This window comes from Rhinopithecus roxellana, chromosome 5 (assembly GCF_007565055.1).
Source record: "Rhinopithecus roxellana isolate Shanxi Qingling chromosome 5, ASM756505v1, whole genome shotgun sequence".
In the NCBI taxonomy this organism is placed as follows: Eukaryota; Metazoa; Chordata; class Mammalia; order Primates; family Cercopithecidae; genus Rhinopithecus; species Rhinopithecus roxellana.
Window position 1 is genome coordinate 59,279,557 of NC_044553.1, and position 19,206 is coordinate 59,298,762.

A 19,206-nucleotide genomic window follows, 5' to 3' on the forward strand; every position below is an offset into this window, starting at 1 on the left:
GGGTATATACCCAAAGGATTATAAATTATTCTACTACAAAGACACATGTACACGTATGTTTATTGCGGCACTATTCACAATAGCAAAGACTTGGAATCAACCCAAATGTCCATCTGTGACAGACTGGATTAAGAAAATGTGGCACATATACACCATGGAATACTATGCAGCCATAAAAAAGGATGAGTTTGCGTCCTTTGTAGGGACATGGATGCAGCTGGAAACCATCATTCTTAGCAAACTATCACAAGAACAGAAAACCAAACACCGCATGTTCTCACTCATAGGTGGGAACTGAACAATGAGATCACTTGGACTCGGGAAGGGGAACATCACGCACTGGGGCCTATCATGGGGAGGGGGGAGGGGGGAGGAGGGAGGGCTTGCATTGGGGAGTTATACAAGATATAAATGATGAATTGATGGGTGCTGACGAGTTGATGGGTGCAGCACACCAACATGGCATAAGTATACATATGTAACAAACCTGCACGTTATGCACATGTACCCTAGAACTTAAAGTATAATAAAAAAAAAAAAACATATAAAATGTACTCTTTATAAAAATAAAAATACTTTCAAAAATAAAAAATAAAAAAAAAAAATAAACATACACGTGCATGTGTCTTTATAGTACAATGATTTATAATCCTTTGGGTATATATCCAGTGCTGGGTCAAATGGTATTTCTGGTTCTAGATCCTTGAGGAATCGCCACACTGTCTTCTGCAATGGTTGAACTACTTTACACTCCCACCAACAGTGTAAAAGCATTCCTATTTCTCCACATCCTCTCCAGCATCTGTTGTTTCCTGACTTTTTAATGATCACCATTCTAACTGGCATGAGATGGTATCTCATTGTGGCTTTGATTTGCATTTTTCTAATGACCAGGGATGATGAGGGTTTTTTTTCATATGTTTGTTGGCCACTTAAATGTCTTCTTTTGAGAAGTGTCTGTTCATATCCTTTGCGCACTTTTTGATGGGGTTGTTTTCTTCTTGTAAATTTGTTGAAGTTCCTTGTAGATTCTGGATACTAGCCCTTTGTCAGATGGATAGATAGCAAAAATTTTCTCCCATTCTGTAGGTTGCCTGTTCGCTCTAATGATATTTAATAAATGATATTGGGAAAACTGGCTAGCCATATGCAGAAAACTGAAACTGGACCCCTTCCTTACACCTTATATAAAAATTAACTCAAGATGGATTAAAGACTTAAACATAAGACCTAAAACCATAAAAACCCTAGAAGAAAACCTAGGCAATACCGTTTAGGACATAGGCATGGGCAAAAACTTCATGACTAAAACACCAAAAGCAATGGCAACAAAAGCCAAAATTGACAACTTTGATCTAATTAAACTAAAGAGCTTCTGCACGGCAAAAGAAACTATCATCAGCATGAACAGGTGTTATTGTTTCATAGGCCCTGTGAATTTTATACTTTCAAAAGGTTCTGTTCTGGTGCATATCAACCTTTTGTTTCAAGATTTAGAATTCCTTTTAGCATTGCTTTTAGGGCTGGCCTGGTAGTAACAAATTCCCTTAGCATTTGGTTGTCTAAAAAATATTTTTCCTTTATTTATAAAACATAATTTTGCTGGATACAAAACTCTTGGCTGACAGTTATTCTGTTTAAGGAGGCTAAAGATAGGACCCCAGTCCCTTCTAGTTTATAAGGTTTCTGCTGAAAAGTCTGATAGGTTTTCCTGTATAGGTTACCTGATGCCTTTGTCTCACTGCTCTTAAAAATATTTCCTTCCCATCAAATTTAGATAGCCTGATGACTATATGCCTTTGTAATGTCCTTTTTGCAATAAATCTCCCAGAAGTTCTTTGGATTTCTTGTATTTGGATGACTAAATCTCTAGCAAGGCCATGGAGGTTTTCCTCAATTATTTCTTCGAATAAGTTTCCTGAACTTTTTGCATTTTCTTCTCCCTCAGGAACACCAGTAATTCTTAGGTTTCACCATTTTACATAATCCCATATTTATTGTAGACTTTGTTCATTTCTTTGAAATTTTTTTATTTATTTTTGTCTGATTAGGTTAATTTAAAAGCCTTGACTTTTAAATTCTTCTTCTCCTTGGTTTAGTCTATTGTTAAAACATTCCACTGCATTTTGTAATTCTCTAAATATATTTTTCATTTCCAGAAGTTCCAACTGGTTTTTCCTTAAAATATCTACCTCTTTAGAAAATTTTCCACTCATATTCTAAATTATTTTCATTTCTTTATGTTGGTTTTCACCTTTCTCTTATATCTCCCTGAGTAACTTAATAACCTTTTGAATTCTTTAGTATTTCAAAGAATTTTTTTTTGAGATGGAGTCTCACTCTGTCACCCAGGCTGGAGTGCAGTGGTTTGATCTCAGCTCACTGCAACCCCTGCCTCCCAGGTTCAAGCAGTCCTCCTGCCTCAGCTTCCTGAGTAGCTGGGACTAGAGGTGCACGCCACCATACCCAGCTAATTTTTCTTTCTTTCTTTCTTTCTTTTTCTTGTATTTTTAGTAGAGATGGAGTCTCACCATGTTGGCCAGGCTGGTGGTATTTCAAAGATTTCGTCTTGGTTTGGATCCATTGCTGGAGAGTTGCTGTGATCTTTTGAAGTTGTTATAGAGTCCTGTTTTGTCACATTGCCAGAATTATTTTTCTGTTTTCTTCTCTTTCGGGTAGACTACTTCTTCTAATTATTTTTGAATTTATTTCTGGCTCACTTTTTATTTGACTGTGTTTTTTGTTGTTGTTTGTTTCTTTTTTTCCCCTTGAGGATGTGACTTTAATGTTTATAAGTTATTGTAACCTAATTTGGCTCTGGGTGCTTTCAGGGGTGAAGATTCTGTATGAGCTCCTTGGTTATAGAGACTCTTTGTATGATGGCTTCCTCAGATGCTGGTTACAGTAGCAGTGTGCTTGGTGTGTGAGCAAGTTTACTGTCTCCTGTGGAGTTGGAATGGCAGAGATCTCTTGAAGCTTATCTCATTCCCCAGTGGTGTTCACTCATTTACTTATTTATTTAGTTATCCAGCATTTTATTCACTGGTTTGAACAGTTCAGGCTTCAGGCCAGTAGGAGGTGGCCACAGGCAAAAACTGGCTGTGGCTGAAGCTGGTCGGTAAACGCAATAACCAACGGTGGGCGAAAGTACCAGCCTTCACAGAGGTGGCTAGGGGAGTGCTCAGTGAAACTCACTGAGGTCTTTTCAGGTGGAAGGGAGGGATCCACCTCAGATCCCCTGACAGGACAGCAGGAAAGCAATCTGTCTCCCAGTCACATTCCTGACCCAGTGTTCTAGCTATTCAGATCGGACAGGTACCTCTTTTCTTTTTTTTCACTTTGAAGTGAAGGGGTAGATGTGCAGGATGTGCAAATTTGTTACATAGGTAAACATGTGTCAGGCGGGTTGGTTGTAAAGATTATTTCATCACCGAGGTATTAAGCCTAGTATCCACCAGTTATTTTTCTAGCTTCTCTCCCTCCTCCCACCCTCTACCCTCTGAAAGGCCCCAGTGCGTGTTGTTCCCCTCTGTGTGTCTGTGTGTTCTCATCATTTAGCTCACACTCGTAAGTGAGAAAAAGCAGTATTTGGTTTTCTGTTCCTGCATTAGTTTGCTAAGGATAATGGCCTCCAGCTCCATCCATGTCCCTGTAAAGGACATGATCTCATTGTTTCTGTGACTGTGTACTATTCCATGGTGTATATATACCACACTTTCTTTATCCAGTCTATCACTGACAGGCATTTGGGCTGATCCCTGTCTTTTCTATTGTAAATAGTGCTGCAATAAGCATAAACATGCCTGTGTCTTTATAATAGAACAATTTATATTCCTTTGGGTATATATCCAGTAACGGGATTGCTGGATGAAATGGTAGTTCTGACTTTAGGTCTTTGAGAAGTTGCCATACTGTCTTCCACAATGGTTGAACTAATTTACACTCCACCAAAAGTGTGAAAGCATTCCTTTTTCTCCACAACCTCACTAGCATCTGTTATTTTTGACTTTTAGTAATAGCCACTCTGGTGTGAAGTGGTATCTCATTGTGGTTTTGATTTGCATTTCTCTGATGATCAGTGATGCTGAGCTTTTATTCATGTGACTGTTGGCAGCATGTATGACTTCTTTTGAGAAGTGTCTGTTTATATCCTTTGCCTACTTTGTAATGGGGTGGTTTAGGGGTTGTGTGTGTGTGTGTGTGTGTGTGTGTGTGTTGTTTTGTTTTTTTGTTTTTTTTGGGGGGGTTTTTTTGCAAATTTATTTAAGTTCCTTACAGATACTGGATGTTAGACCTTCAGACAGACACATCTTTTCAGCTGCAAGAATGTAGAGATGAATTGTGACTCCACCTCTCATACAAGCCTGAGCCTGGAGGGCCCTTGTCCCATGGGAATGCAGTCACCTGAAGTGTTCCAGAAAGGCTGTCTACAGGTGCACCCAGGCCGAGTTCCTTTGTGAGAAACCCCAGCTGTGTCAGCAGTGGTGCATGAGGGGGAGAAGTTCTCTTCTCCAAGACCCTTTGCAAGCACTAGGGCTGCCTGACTGTTGTGGTAGAGCCACAGACTTTCCCCACTGAGCCCAGCACTGCACCTGTGCCTCTGCTTAAAGAAACTTCCCACAAGGGTAGAGTTCTGAGACTCAAGGCCTGCAATCTGAATTCCTTTGTCCCACAGGGTGCTCCCTTGATGTGGTGCACTCCTGCTTACCCTAGAATTAGGAGTTCCTGAATGCCAGACTACTACGATTGCTGCTGCTGCTCTGGATCTGGCCACCCAGTGGGGCTGCTACATTCCAGGCTGGTGTTAGGGAATGTCTGCAAAGGATTCATTGATGTGACTTATCCTCAAGTCTCCCAGCAGTGGGTACCAGCACCAAGTCTGATGGGGCTAGCAGAGGAGTAATGTAAACTCTGTGAGATTCTTTGGTTACAAATAGCCTTAGTGTGTTGGCTTTCTCTAATTTCAGTTGTAGTAGTAATGATCTGGTCACATGAGCAGACTCAAGACCTCCTGGTTAGCCAGAGTGATACAGGCAATGGTGGTAGCTGTAGTCATGCAAAAGTTTTCTCCTTCCCGGTGTTGTGTTATTCTGCCTACAGATGTTGTAATGGACTATGTTGATTGACCTATAGCAAGGAGGAGCAGTTGGTGCAAAAGAGCACTGACTACAGTAGTAGTGGTGGAATTTGTGCTTGGCTTATGTGACCAGGGGAGGTACTCTGGTGTCTCAAGCAATGGGCAGGTCCACAAAGCTCCCAGAAGTTTCTGTCCTTTGTGTTAAGCTACCAGAGTGGGTAAAAAGGCAAACCGGGTTGGTGCTGAGTCAGGCAAGTTCACACTCTGGCTATCCACATGCAGGTGCAATCAGTGGCCCCCATGGGGATCAGAGGGCAGTTCTCTGAATGCTGGGGTAATGTTTCAGGGAGGAGTGCAGTTGCCCCTGCTACACAGAAGAGCCCACACAGGAAGTGGGGAGTACAGGTGGCAGTAAGCCCCACTCAGCTCCTATGCACTTGGCAAGACAGGTCCCAGACCCACAGTGTTCCACTAGCAGTGGCTAGCTAGGTTGCAAGCGGGCTGCGCTCAGAGCTCAAAACTAACCAGGCCATAAGCCTTCTCTGGCTGCCAAGACAAAAACTGCTCAGGCCATGCCCCTCCTGGTCTGCTAGCAAATCAGGGGCACCCAGCTCCTACACCTGTGGGCACAGCACACTTCCCACTTGCCCCTCAGGTCTGGTCAAGGAGGTTCATCCCTGCTAGAGATTATATTGTGAATCTCAGTTGGGAGCTTCTCACTTCTCTCAGCCCGTGACCACCAGCTGAGCTAACTGGCAGACTTCTGCATGGTCCTCTGTGAGGTAGGATCAGGAATGGCTTCCCTCCGTCCCCAGTAGAGTCTGGGAGTGCAAGCAAAGCACATCCTGAAGCTGCTCCTTCTCATATACTCCCCTCAGCTCATTAAGTCAGCTCCAGCACTGATTAAGGTCTTCCCCATGGCCTGGATTGCCAGGTTCCCCAGTGGAAGTGCATATCCCAGAGGCAGTTTCTCTTCCTTTCACAGTCTGAGGACTCAGAGTTTTCTGCCTGGCTCATAGTGTAAGCTCCAGTTTGCTACTTCTTTCAAAGGGTCTGTGGTTTCTTTCAATTTTCCTCTTAAGCTCCCATGTTGCTTCCTGGAAAAAAAGTTCACAGCATGAATCTCTACACACTATTTTGTCTTTCCAAATAGGAGCAGCATGCTAACAATAACTTCAATCTACCACCTTGGAAAAGAAAACTATCACAGCACTATTCACAATAGCCAAAATATGAAATCATTTAAGTGACTATCAACAGATGAATGGCTAAAGAAAATGTAGTATATAGACAGAATGGAGTACTATTCAGCCATGAAAAGAAGAAAATCCTGTCATTTGCAGCAACATGGATGGAACTGGAGGTCATTATTCTAAGTGAAATAATTCAGGCACAGAAACATAAATATCACTTTCTAACTCATATATAGAAGCTAAAAGAAGAAAACAGGTCATAGGCCGGGCGCGGTGGCTTACGCCTGTAATCCCAGCACTTTGGGAGGCCAAGGTGGGTGGATTACCTGAGGTCAGGAGTTCAAAACCAGCCAGGCCAACATGGCGAAACCCTGTCTCTACTAAAAATACAAAAATTAGCCAGGTGCAGTGGTGGGCGCCTGTAATCTCAGCTGCTCAGGAGGCTGAGGCCAGAGAATCGCTTGAACCTGGGAAGCGGAGGTTGCAGAGAGGTGGAGGTTGCAGTGAGCCGAGATCACACCATTGCACTCCAACCTGGGCAACAGAGTGAGACTCCATCTCAAAAAAAAAAAAAAAATGAGGTCATAGAAGTAGAGAGTAGAATTGTGGAAGTAGAGAGTAGAATTATTATAAGCTGGGAAAGGGATGGAGGAAGGGAAGGAGAGGTTGGCTAATGCATACAAGTTACCGTTAGATAAGAGGAATGAGTTCTACTGCTCTATAGCCCTGTAGAGTGAATATAGGCAACAATAATTTATAGTATATTTTCAAAGAACTAGAAAAGAGGATGTTGAAGGTTCACAACACAAAAAAATAATAAATGTTTCAGGTGACAGATATGCTAGTTACCCTGATTTTATCATTACACATTGTATATATGTATTTGAAATATCACTCTGTATCCCATAAATATGTATAATTAATTACATGTAAACTAAAAATAAAAGGCAAAATTACAGCATATTTTGTTAAACCTATCAAAACTAAATTTCACCCATAGTTTACCCTCCTCCCTGAAAATACAAGAAACTTAGGACTTTTAACCTCATTTATCGTCTCCCAACATTTTTGCATTTTAATTCTATATTGTTTTTTTGAATGCCGATAGGAATTGTGATTATCATCCTATATAAAAAGTGTTCATTTTCCTTTAGTAGTTTCTAGTTACTGGGCTAGTTTTGTTTCCTATGTGTTGTACTCTAATAATTTATTCTGATTGTTCTTTCAGTTGATAATTCTCTCTTCTGTTGGTCTTCAATCTGCAAGAAAACCTATTCATTTAGTGTTTAATTTTATTTCACTTTTTATTTTTGGAAGGTCTATTTGGTTCTTTATCATATCTATTATGACACTTCATATTCTCTTATTCCCTCCAGTTATCTTCAAGTTTGCATGAAATATGTGCCAGGTAATTTCAAAATCTCAAGCAGAATATCTTAATTATCTTGGCCACTTGCATAATAAGGGGAGAGTAGTTGACTTCACACCTTCTGTTCGAGTGCTGAAAATACTCCTGAGATAAATGTACCAAGATCATGCTTGGAAAAGGAAATGAAGCAATCAAAACAAACAAAAATATACAACGACTAAACAGACAAACACAAACACATATATATGAACATGCATATATATGTCACACACGTATACCCATGTGTTGTGTGTTTGTAATTATATATAAAATGAATATAGATAATTATGTATATTTAAGTATATCTATGTGTAAATACTTATGTAAAGATAGAGATATAGGTTTAGGTTTAGGTATACAGAATATAGATAAATATAGACATACGCTTTCTAAAAGCTACCTTAACACATACATAATCCATTTGAAGAAAGGATTCTATAGTTAAAAACATTTTTAAACTTCTATTGTAGTCAATATCCTCTTTTGATACATGATGGTAAAAGGCCCAGAAATTGGCAATCGAATCCCAGATCAGATATCTTCCAGCTGAGAGACAAATGCTCACAGCTGCAAGAGGTCTTAAACGATCTTATGTGCATGCTTATGATAACTTCCCAGTTGCCCCAAGATGTTTTCCAGCCACTGTTGCAACAACTCCCTGAAGAGAAAGTACTTGGGTTCACCAGAACAGCCATTCCCATGAGAACTCTAACTGTGAGGGTACTTTGCTTTTCTGAGTTGAAATTGCCAACTTAGAAATAGCTTCCCCACTGCTAAGACTGATAGAGAGGAAAATTTGCAGCTTTCCACACATGTAGTGTGTGTGTGTGTGTGTGTGCATGCACACTTTTTGTAACCATGTGACCATGTGACCTGGAGCACATCACTTAATATCTCTGAGTCTTTCATTTTAAAATGTGATCAAAGTTAACTGCCATACGGCATGTACAGAATATGAGATAACATATACAAACCCCCTTTTATATGCTTTGTAACACAAGATAGGAATTCATATTAATGTCCTTTTTTTCCCTCTTCCTTGATTTCTCCTTCACCAGAGTCATGCTCAAAATAACTAATTCTGCTACCAAATGAGAGCCTCAGATTATTTGAAGCTAGGTATGAGATGCCTGTGCCCCAGCTCACCTTTTCCCAACATGAGTCAACTGGAAGTCCATTCCACAGTAAAGACACTTTCCTCTGGGATACACAGTGGAGCCCAGGGTAGACACCATCTTTGGACAAGACTTTTTTCCCTGTGAGAACTGAACCAAAAGTGAAATTTCTAGAGAGAAAGAGGCTAAGCCAAAGGACACAAGCTAATCCCACTAATTCCAGTCTCCGTTATTTCCTCAGGAGTTTTAGAGTACCACTTATGAACAGTGTGCAGGTATTTAAGATTCTCAAAGCCTCACAGCCAGTCTTAGCATATGATGCCAAAAGGAGCTAGATATCAAACTCCTCAAAGCCTCATGGTTGGAGCTCAATGCCTTGGTTAATTAAGCATCTTTCAGTAACAGCCTCAATCTTTCAGGCTTAGAAATCTGAGACAAGATAACATTTTTAAAAAAGCCTAGTTTTGCAATCATATATTGGAAGTTCTGGCAAATGATTCAGCATAGAGAATACAGAGAGAATAATGTAGTCATTGGTTCCACAATCAATCATCCTGCCACAGTTCCACTGGTAAAATGCTCTGAGAGGCCCTGTAGGTTTCTACAAGACTTGATTTCCCATTGGCAGACTTTGAAGTGCTGGCTGGAATGATCCAGATCTTCCGCTTTTTTCAGGTATGTTTCTCATATTGTTCTTGAGTTTCTAATCAGAAACAGAAAAACCAGAAAGCAGAGTGTGTCCACAAGTAGATGTCATACCACAACTGGAGAACAGATAGGGGATATAACATAAGAATGCTTAAGCATGAATTTGTTTCCAAACACAATAACTTATTATTATACTTGCCCTGAACTTTGAGATAGAGAGAAAAAGAGAAAGACCCACCAACTTTGCAATCATATGCTAAAGGTTCTAGTGAATGATTCTGCAGCATTCTTTTTACCTACACTAAACCAAACCCTTTGCCATATCCCATGCAGACATGGTAAAAAAAAAAAAAAAAATGCACAGCATGAGGCTGTAAACAAGATATTTAAGACAGAGTCCATCACTCCAGAACATTAGGGTGTGAACTTTAGACTCTGTGGAAACAAGATGCTTTGGGAAAGGGCAGTGGCCCTGGTGGGCAAAGACCCTGGGAACATAAAAACCCCCAGGTTAGGGGGATGTGGGGGGGTCTTGAGAATGGCCCAAGGTCACATCGAAAGTGACATCACAGCCCAGAAATTGCTGTCTTTCAGCTTGCTCCCACCCAGAAGTGCAGTCCACGCCAATTTACTTTTCTGAGTCTGTACTGTCACACTTGCTCCTGGTGGGGGTGGGCACACTGTTCTCACTCAAACCCACTTCTACTCCTCCTTCTTCCATAGGCCTCTTTTCATCCACACTAGACCTTTACCCACTCCAGAGTTTTACTGAATGATCCCCAACCCAACATCCAGACCTTGTTCTTCTCCATCCTTTTTTGTTTGTGATGGTGGCTGGGCAATGATAAGAATAGGCAATAAGGGAAAATTAAAGGGTGTTCTAGTGGATACTCAAACTCCAGAAAAATAATAGATGTATGTCTGTCCTAGAAACAATTTTCTCTTCCCATCTCTGCCCTCTTCCCAATCCTTACTACCACAGAGGCAAAATGGAAATACCACATTCTCCACTCTAATACATTACCTAAGTTCTTCTTTGCTGACAGATTTTTTTATATCAAATTATTTTTTATTTTATGTACATATCCCAGAAATTCTGACTAGCATCCTATTCTAATAGGAATGCAGAGATAACTTTTAACTGAGACAAGAATTTCTTCTCTACAGGACAAGTGTGATGCAATCCCATGCAATACCAGTAAGTACTTCAGGAGGCCAAAGTGGGTAGATCACTTGAGGCCAGGAGTTCAAGACTAGTCTGGGAAACATGGTAAAATCCTGTCTCTACTAAAAGTACAAAAACTAGTTAGGCATGGTGGTACACACCTGTAATCCCAGCTACTCTGGAGGCTGAGGCACGAAATCGCTTGAGCCCAGAAAGTGGAGGCTGCAGTGAGCCAAGATCGGACCAATGCACTCCAGCCTGGGTGACAGAGCGAGATGCCATCTCAAAAAAAAAACAGAATTTATTCTCTACAACATAGCTGAGTCTCATGGTCAAATGAAATCTGGGGCCAACTTCTGGCTCTTTATGCCTATAGGTTCTGATTTTGCCATGACTTAAAAGAATGATCAAGCTCAGGGAAATCAGGCCACAACATCAGAATCAAATGTCATGTATGAGTGTGGGAATGTCATGTCATTGTGCTGTTCTCATTTACCTATAAGGATTGGCCTTGGCCACTTCCAAAACGGATTAGCTGTGGTTCAGTGAAAGGCTAATACCCAAGAGTATTTCCTTTCATGGACAAGGCATGACATTCTTCTACAGATTGAGAAAGAGCATCAGGAAATAAGGAATAAAAGCGAAGAGAGTGTGTAATCTGAATAAACTTTTCCATCACCATATGGTAGCCACTGAGGTACCTCTCTCTTCTGACAGATTCAGAATCTAACATCAGAGATATAGACAAAAGACTTTTATTCTTCAACCCCTCCTTAATTTTTCTCCCCAGGGCCCTGAAAAATATAGGAGATGGTGAAGTTTGGAGAAGACTTATATTACTAAGATTAGAAATAAAAGTGGAGGGCCGGGCGTGGTGGCTCAAGCCTGTAATCCCAGCACTTTGGGAGGCCGAGACGGGCGGATCACGAGGTCAGGAGATCGAGACCATCCTGGCTAACACGGTGAAACCCCGTCTCTACTAAAAAATACAAAAAAAAAACTAGCCGGGCGAGGTGGCGGGCGCCTGTGGTCCCAGCTACTTGGGAGGCTGAGGCAGGAGAATGGCGTGAACCCGGGAGGCGGAGCTTGCAGTGAGCTGAGATCCGGCCACTGCACTCCAGCCCCGGCGACAGAGTGAGACTCCGTCTCAAAAAAAAACAAAAAAGAAATAAAAGTGGAGACATTACTACCAAACTTAGAGAAATTAAAAGGACTATACAAGAATACTATCTGCATTTGTACACCAACAAATTAGATAGTCTAGATGAAATGGACAAATTACTAGAAACACAGAAACTGCCAAAAAAAAAAAAAAACTCAAAAAGAAATAGAAAATCCGACCAGATTCTCACTTCCATCACTGCTATTCAATATTGCACTGGAATTCCTAAACAGAGCAATTAGGTAAGAAAATGAAATAAAAGGTATCCAATTATGAAGGAAGAAGTAAAACTATTTCTATTTGCAGATGACATGACTGTATATAAAGAAAATCCCCAATAATCTACACAAAAACTAGTAGAGTTAATAAGCAAATTCAACACATTTCAGGGTACAAAATCAGTTGTGTTTCTATACACAAACCCACAATGAACAATTAAAAAAAGAAACTAAGAAAACAATTTCATTTATAATAACATCCCAAAGAATAAAATACATGGTACTAAATTTAACCAAGGAAGTGAAAGAATTGTACACTAGAAACCACAAATAATTGCTGATTAAATGGAAAGATGTCCCATGTTCACGGATAGGAATACTTAATATTGTTAAATGGCAATACTTCCCAAAGCAATCTATAGATTCAGTGCAATCTCTGTCAAAATTTAAAATGGACTTCTTTGCTGAAATGGAGAGCCAATCCTAAAATTCATATGTAATTCCATAGGATCCAAAAAAGCAAAACTAATATTGAAATAGAAAAACAAAGTTGAAGTACTTACACTTCTCAATTTCAAAACTTACTACAAGCTACAGTAATTAAAACAGCATGGCAAAGGCATAAGGATAGACATATGGATCAATAGAATAGATTCAGAGTCCAGAAATAAATTCAACATTTATGACCATTTGATTTTTGATAAGGATTGTCAAGGGGGTCTTGAACATTCAGTTGGGAAAGAATAATATCTTCAACAAATGGTGCTGGAACAATTTGGATAGCCACGTGCAAAATAGTCTAGTGGACTCCTATCTCATGTCACATACAATAATTAAAATAAATCAACTCTAAATATAAGGGCCAAAACCATAAAATTATTAGAAGAAATCAGGAGTAATCTTCAAGGTTTCTGATTTGTCAATGGATTCTTAGATTTCACACCAAAAGCACAAGAAAAAAAGATAAAATTGATAAATTTGAATTCATAAATTTCTTTAAATTTGCACATGACAATATCAAGAAAATGAAAACACAATCTGCAGAATGGGAGAAAATATTTACAAGCCACATATCTGATAAGGACTTAGTATCCAGAATATATAACGAACTCTTCCAACTCAACAATGAAAACAAAAACAATGCAATTTTAAGAATGGGCAAAGGAGTTGAATCAACATTTCCCCAAAGAAGATACTCGAATGACCAGCAAACACATGAAATGATGCTCAACATCATTAGTCATAAAGGAAATGTAAATCAAAACCACGTGGCATACTACTTTACACCCATTAGAATGAAGATAGTCATTTTAAAATAACAAGTGTCAGCAAGGATGCAGAGAAATAGGAACTTTCCTATGTTGCTGATAGGAGTATAAAAGGGTACAACCACTGTGGAAAACAGTCTTGTGGTTCCTTAAAAAATTAAAAATAAGATTATTACATAACTCAGAAACTCCACTTCTATGTATATATTCAAAAGAACTGAACACATATTGTTCACGCAGAAATCTGTACACAAATGTTTATTGCTGCATTGGCTACAATAGCCAAAAGATGGAAACAATCCAAATGTCCATTGACAGATGAACAAATAACTTGTGGTATAAACATAATGGGAACATTATTTTGCCACTAAAAAAATGAATACTGGCATGTGCTACAGCTTGTATGAATCTCAAAAACATTATTACAAGTGAATGTAGCCCAGCGACAACAGGTCATGTATTGTGTGATTCTGTTTATATGAAATATCCAGAGGTGGTGGCTGCAGATTTTGAATGTGCTAAATGTCACTGAATTGAATATTTTAAAATGGTTAATTGTAGGTTATGTGAATTTTACCTCAATTTTTTAAATGGGTCACAAACTTATGTTTAGCATAATCCCCTTTTAATTTTAAAAAAGATAGATAGATATTACATGAGAAAAAATGTGCTAGAGCATACTTCAAGACATTAAAGATGGTTATCAGTGAATTATGAGAAATTAGGTAACTTTAATTATTTTCTCTTTGCTCAAATTATTTAAAAATTACTTGCATGTTAAATTTTTTAATGCCTAGGAAAGAAAGACTATAGTTGTATTGACTAATAGATTTCTACAAGCATGGGGAAAATGCTTAATTTGTAGGGTTAAGCAAGGATAAAATAAATTGCATTGTCTGTACAATGTGATCCCAAGTATTTAAAACATACTGCTTATGGTAACAGTCAATCTGTGGGAGACAGATTAATAAGTGATATTTTCCCTTCCTACTTTCCAAATTTTCTTAATAAACATATGTTATGACTATAATCAGAAAAAAATATATTTTTAAAACGTCTACTATGGGGCAAGCTATGTTCAAAAAACAGAAGTATGATAAATGTAGTTGGCTCACTATTGACAAGGAAGACATTTACACTGGAATTCTATATTTTGAGATATACCATTCTTCACAGAAAAATTGTAAAATACAGAAAATACGAAGATGGAAACAAATCACAATAATCAAACCACGTAGAGAGATTTAGTTGTTTTTTTAATAGAATTGGGCACAGGCTGTTTAGAAACAACCATCTTTCATATCCATCATAATGATAGCATTAGTGTAGTCTGTTTAGCAAATGTTTACTGTGTGCCTATTATGTGCTAAGCCTGCTATGTAAGAAGTGTGGCTCTCTGGACAGGAGATAGAATACTAAAAAAGACAACTACTTATCTTTGGCTGCCTGGCATGCTTCCTCACTTCACATGGTATCAGCAGTTTAGCATTACAAACGTCCTTTAGAGAACCAGCCCTTTCTCATTCTTGGTTCTAGTGGCTTGAGTGGACTGACCCCAGCCTACCCAAAGTGGATTCAACTCCTAGCAATTCGTTAATCCAGCCCAATAAAATGTCAAGTACAGGACTTTTATTGAAAGCGTTCAGAAAAGAGGTGAACTCTCACACTAAACATTTGTAACTAAATAAAGGATGTTAGAAATTCCCTAGAAAGGAAGCTATGATAATAAATGGGTTGCTAGATGGGTCTAGTAGATGGTGGCCATACTTTGTTACTACCTTGTGTATTGCTCTACCATAGCCCTCCCCAAACTGTACTCTGGCTCCTGGCATTTGTCTCTTCAACCAGATGGTCAGCTCTCTAAGGGAAGGAGACACATCTCCAACATGCTTGGTTCTAGCACAAACTGCTAAAGAAACTATTCTGATAGATTTAGCAGCCTGGCCTTAAGGCATTGGGGTTCTATCACTGGGAACTCAGGTTTCTGGTGCTTCAGTACATCTACTGGCTGATACCATATCCTACAGTTCACTTCATATGCTTGGGTTCCTGCTCTGGGCTGAATAGGTAGTCTACTCTGAGTCATCAGCTGTGGGTGCTGATGTGGTCACTGCACGATTTTCACACAAGCACCCAGAGGACGTCATCAGGCAGAAGCAGTGGGGGTGGGCAGCATTCACAGAAAATCTGTGATGAGACACCACAAAACCAGAGGGGAACATGAAGTCACTGAGCCTGCTCCACCTCTTTCCTCTCCCAAGAGCTAAAAGAGAGCAAGGAGGAAACAACAGCAGCTCCAACCAGGACAGCCTTTCTGAGAAGATGCAACCAATCCTGCTCCTGCTGGCCTTCCTCCTGCTGCCCAGGACAGATGCAGGTGAGTGATCGTCTCCACCCTCGGGGGCCCAACCCCATCCCATAGGTCTCCTGCCCTTTCTCCACATTCCTGATCCATCTATCTACCAGGAATGTTCTGAACTCCAGCTCCCATTGTACCAAGACCCCCCAGGTGTGATGCTGGATAAGCTATCAGCAGGAATGGCAGAGCAGAAGGCCGTTCTCAAGAAGAGCCAGTGGGTACTATCCCCTCTCCAGAGCCCACCTTTGTCACCTGGAGAGCAGGACTTTCCTAGAAGTAAATGGCAGAGGATGGGAAACTAGAAAAGAGAAATATTAAATTATTCTAGAGTAGGCCTGGCTTCTGTTTCTGGGATAACACAGGTCCTTCTCTCACCGTCTACTTAGGAGAGAAACCCAGAGCTCAGCTGACAGCAGAACTGGTGCAATCACTGTCCTCAGAACACTGTTAATGTGTTTGCTCAGTCCCATTCTCCAACTCTGCTTTTCTTCCCTGGCCTTTGGTGGCTCCCCTCTTTCCAAGAATGAGGCACTATGGCAAGCCCGAACTTCCCTCCCTGTTTTCTAGAATTCCACCAGCACTGCTCTGTCAGCCCTCATCCAGAGGCTAACTGGAGCCAGTCCATCATGCAGCCATGAACATTTATTGGGCACCCACTACATGTCAGGCTCTAGGAAATAGGATATGACAGTATCTAGAGCCCTCCACTTATGCCTTGGCCATTAGAAAGCAGCACTATCCTAGAAACCATGGGACTCATAGGGTCTTGGAAACTCACCTGAAATAAAGCAAAGTCAGGAAAGGAATGATCAGGAGCCTCTGGGATTTCACTGTCCCTAAGACAGATACGCTTGCCTTCGACTACATAAGGAAGAAAGATTTACAGACCAAAGTCTGCTGTTCTTCCCTTTTACAGAGCAGGAAATTGAAACCCCTTCCTCCAGGCCCCTCCCAACTCCAGGCTATCCCAGGTTCCCAAATGCCCAGGAATTCTGGAGCCATCAAGCAGGTGCCCACCCAGCAGATTCCATGGGTGCACACAAGCAGAGAGACTTTTCCTTCAGGGGAGATCATCGGGGGACATGAGGTCAAGCCCCACTCCCGCCCCTACATGGCTCATCTTATGATCTGGGATCAGAAGTCTCTGAAGAGGTGTGGTGGATTCCTGATACGAGAGGACTTCGTGCTGACAGCTGCTCACTGTTGGGGAAGGTGAGGAGCAGAAAACAGCCCACACCTTCCTGGAAACACTCCACAGAGACCCCTGCCTTCTTCCCAAGGAGCTCCTTGGGCTCCTGGGAACACATATGCCAGGAGGGCTCCTTAGAGGGTGAGAAAAGGGCAGGTAAGTTTGTGGAGAGGGGGGAAGGTTGGTTCCAGAGGCGCTGCTGAAGTAAGAAACAGCAGAGTGACCAAGCCTGCCATATTTAGAACTGGGGGCATACTTTGGCATAAGAATACAAACTGAAGCAATTCCACCTGTGTTTCAAGGGGGAACCAATCCCTGAGAAACATGGTGTAATTACCAGAATTCCAATTCCTGGGGACAGACTGTCCCCTTAATTTCCCCTCAGCTGCAGCCCTGCCCCAGCTGTCACCTGCTCTTCACTGTCTCTGGGCTGTATCCCCTGTGACTCCGCCCCCATCCTCACTCTGCTCTCTGTGCAGCTCCATAAATGTCACCTTGGGGGCCCACAATATCGAGAAACAGGAGCGGACCCAGCAGATTATCCCTGTGAAAAGAGCCATCCCCCACCCAGCCTATAATCCTGAGAAAATTTCCAGTGACATCATGCTACTACAGGTGAGGCACACTCTTGCCACTCTTGCCTAGTCCAGTTGGTTCCACTCCCACTGTGATGCAGGCCCTTCCCTCCTTTCCTTCCTGGCCTTTTGGTTAATTCCTGTGCCTCAGAGGAGAGGGAAGACAGCATAGTCCCATCACTGTGTCAGGGCCCAGAAGTTCGTTGGCTGACCTGGACTTTCTTGCCTCTTCCCCACCAGCTGGAGAGAAAGGCCAAGCGGACCTCAGCTGTGCAGCCCCTCGGGCTACCTAGGAACAAGGCCCAGGTGAAGCCAGGGCAGGCGTGCAGTGTGGCCGGCTGGGGACAGACGGCCCCCATGGGAAAATACTCAAACACACTGCTGGAGGTGAAGTTGACAGTGGAGAAAGATCAAACGTGCAAATCCCACTTAGGCCATTATTACGACAGTACTGTTGAGTTGTGCGTGGGGGACCCAAAGATTCAAAAGGCTTCCTTTAAGGTGAGACTATGCATCTGCCTGGATTGGCTCTGGGGAGAAAGATGTTTGGGGAAGATCTGAGACATGCAGACCTAAGTAGTGGGGGACTCCTTCACCCACTAAACTGTGATCTTTCTCTCTGGAAAGAGAAAAGGGGACTAGACAGAGCTGGGTAGAAATTAGGGCCTCTGCAAACTTACGAGGAGGCTTATAGTGGATGGTGCTCCTTTGGAAGGATGAATTTGCAATACTCTACCCACTCCAGGTCACAGATATCAGGAAACTGTGCCCACTGGGAGTGCAGTAATTATAACCAGGTGTGTCTTCAGAGGCCAGTACCCAACGTGGTTAATGGGCTGGTCCTCCATGGTGGATGTCAGCCCTCCTTGCCCGCTTCTGGGTCCTTAAACAGCCAACGGTCCCACATTCCTGCAATCCCATCTCCTAGGGGAGATGACGGAGGCTGGCCGCTGGGATGAGGTGAAGCAGTAACAATGTCCAGAGCCAGAGCTTGGCAGCTAGGGGCCACCAGCAGCCTGCCCTGCCCTCTCATCTCCCACATGCACGCTGTGCAAGTTGGCCTTTTCTAAGCGGGAGCTTGAGATGGCAGAGAGGGCAGGACCCAGAGGAGCATCAGCTCAGTCCTTCCACTCTCTATTCACAGGGGGACTCTGGAGGCCCCCTTGTGTGTAACAAGGTGGCCCAGGGCATTGTCTCCTATGGACAAAGCAATGGCAAGCCTCCACGAGCCTGCACCAAAGTCTCAAGCTTTGTACGCTGGATAAAGAAAACCATGAAATGCCACTAACTACAGAAAGCAAACTAAGCCCCCGCTGTGATGAACCACCTCCTCGGAGCCGAGTCCAGATTTACACTGAGAGAGGTGCCAGCAACTGAATAAATACCTCTTGGTTGAGTGCAAAGGCTGGTTTCTTGTTTATTCATTGACCCTCATTCGCAGGCACCAGTTCTGTGCTATGCAGGCCAGTGACACAATTTTGCTGTCTTCTGCTTTCTCCTCTCCCCTCACCCCTTGCCACCTCCCCAAACCCCCATGCAAAGCTGATATTCAGCTCTTTCCTATCCACACCAGTTTCTCCAGGGCCTGCCCTTCTGCCAGGGCTGAAGCTGAGCACCATCAGGAGACAACATGGACCACTTTGGTCCTGGGGCTTAGCGAAAACTTCTTACCTCCTTCTCCAGTGTTACATGACAGAGAAAAAAGGGATAATACCATGGGACCTAACTCCTCATCCCCCACTGGGGCTCCTCATTCTCCCCTGGGCTTAGTTTCTCTACCCTCCTCTGAGCTCAAAGCTCAACTCATCCTCCAGCCTCTTGGCTGCCCC

General features: G+C 42.0%; 1 protein-coding gene across 1 annotated transcript; it reads left to right on the forward strand.

Annotated features, from left to right (window-relative positions):
* Positions 1–15,454: 15,454 nt before the first annotated feature.
* GZMB (granzyme B) lies at positions 15,455–18,780 on the forward strand. The gene is made up of 5 exons (XM_010363695.2): positions 15,455–15,631; positions 16,678–16,825; positions 17,282–17,417; positions 17,618–17,878; positions 18,522–18,780. Exons 1-5 carry the CDS (start codon positions 15,475–15,477, stop codon positions 18,663–18,665), a joined length of 846 nt encoding a protein of 281 aa, XP_010361997.1. The 5' UTR covers positions 15,455–15,474; the 3' UTR covers positions 18,666–18,780.
* The last annotated feature ends 426 nt before the right edge of the window (positions 18,781–19,206 follow it).

Bases quoted from the DNA above. Each gene is read 5' to 3' on its own strand.
- GZMB (XM_010363695.2), top strand. From the start codon at position 15,475: ATGAAGTCACTGAGCCTGCTCCACCTCTTTCCTCTCCCAAGAGCTAAA. The intron at 16,826-17,281 runs GTGAGGAGCAGA...CTCTCTGTGCAG, and splicing joins GCTGCTCACTGTTGGGGAAG to CTCCATAAATGTCACCTTGG. The intron at 17,418-17,617 runs GTGAGGCACACT...CTTCCCCACCAG, and splicing joins GTGACATCATGCTACTACAG to CTGGAGAGAAAGGCCAAGCG.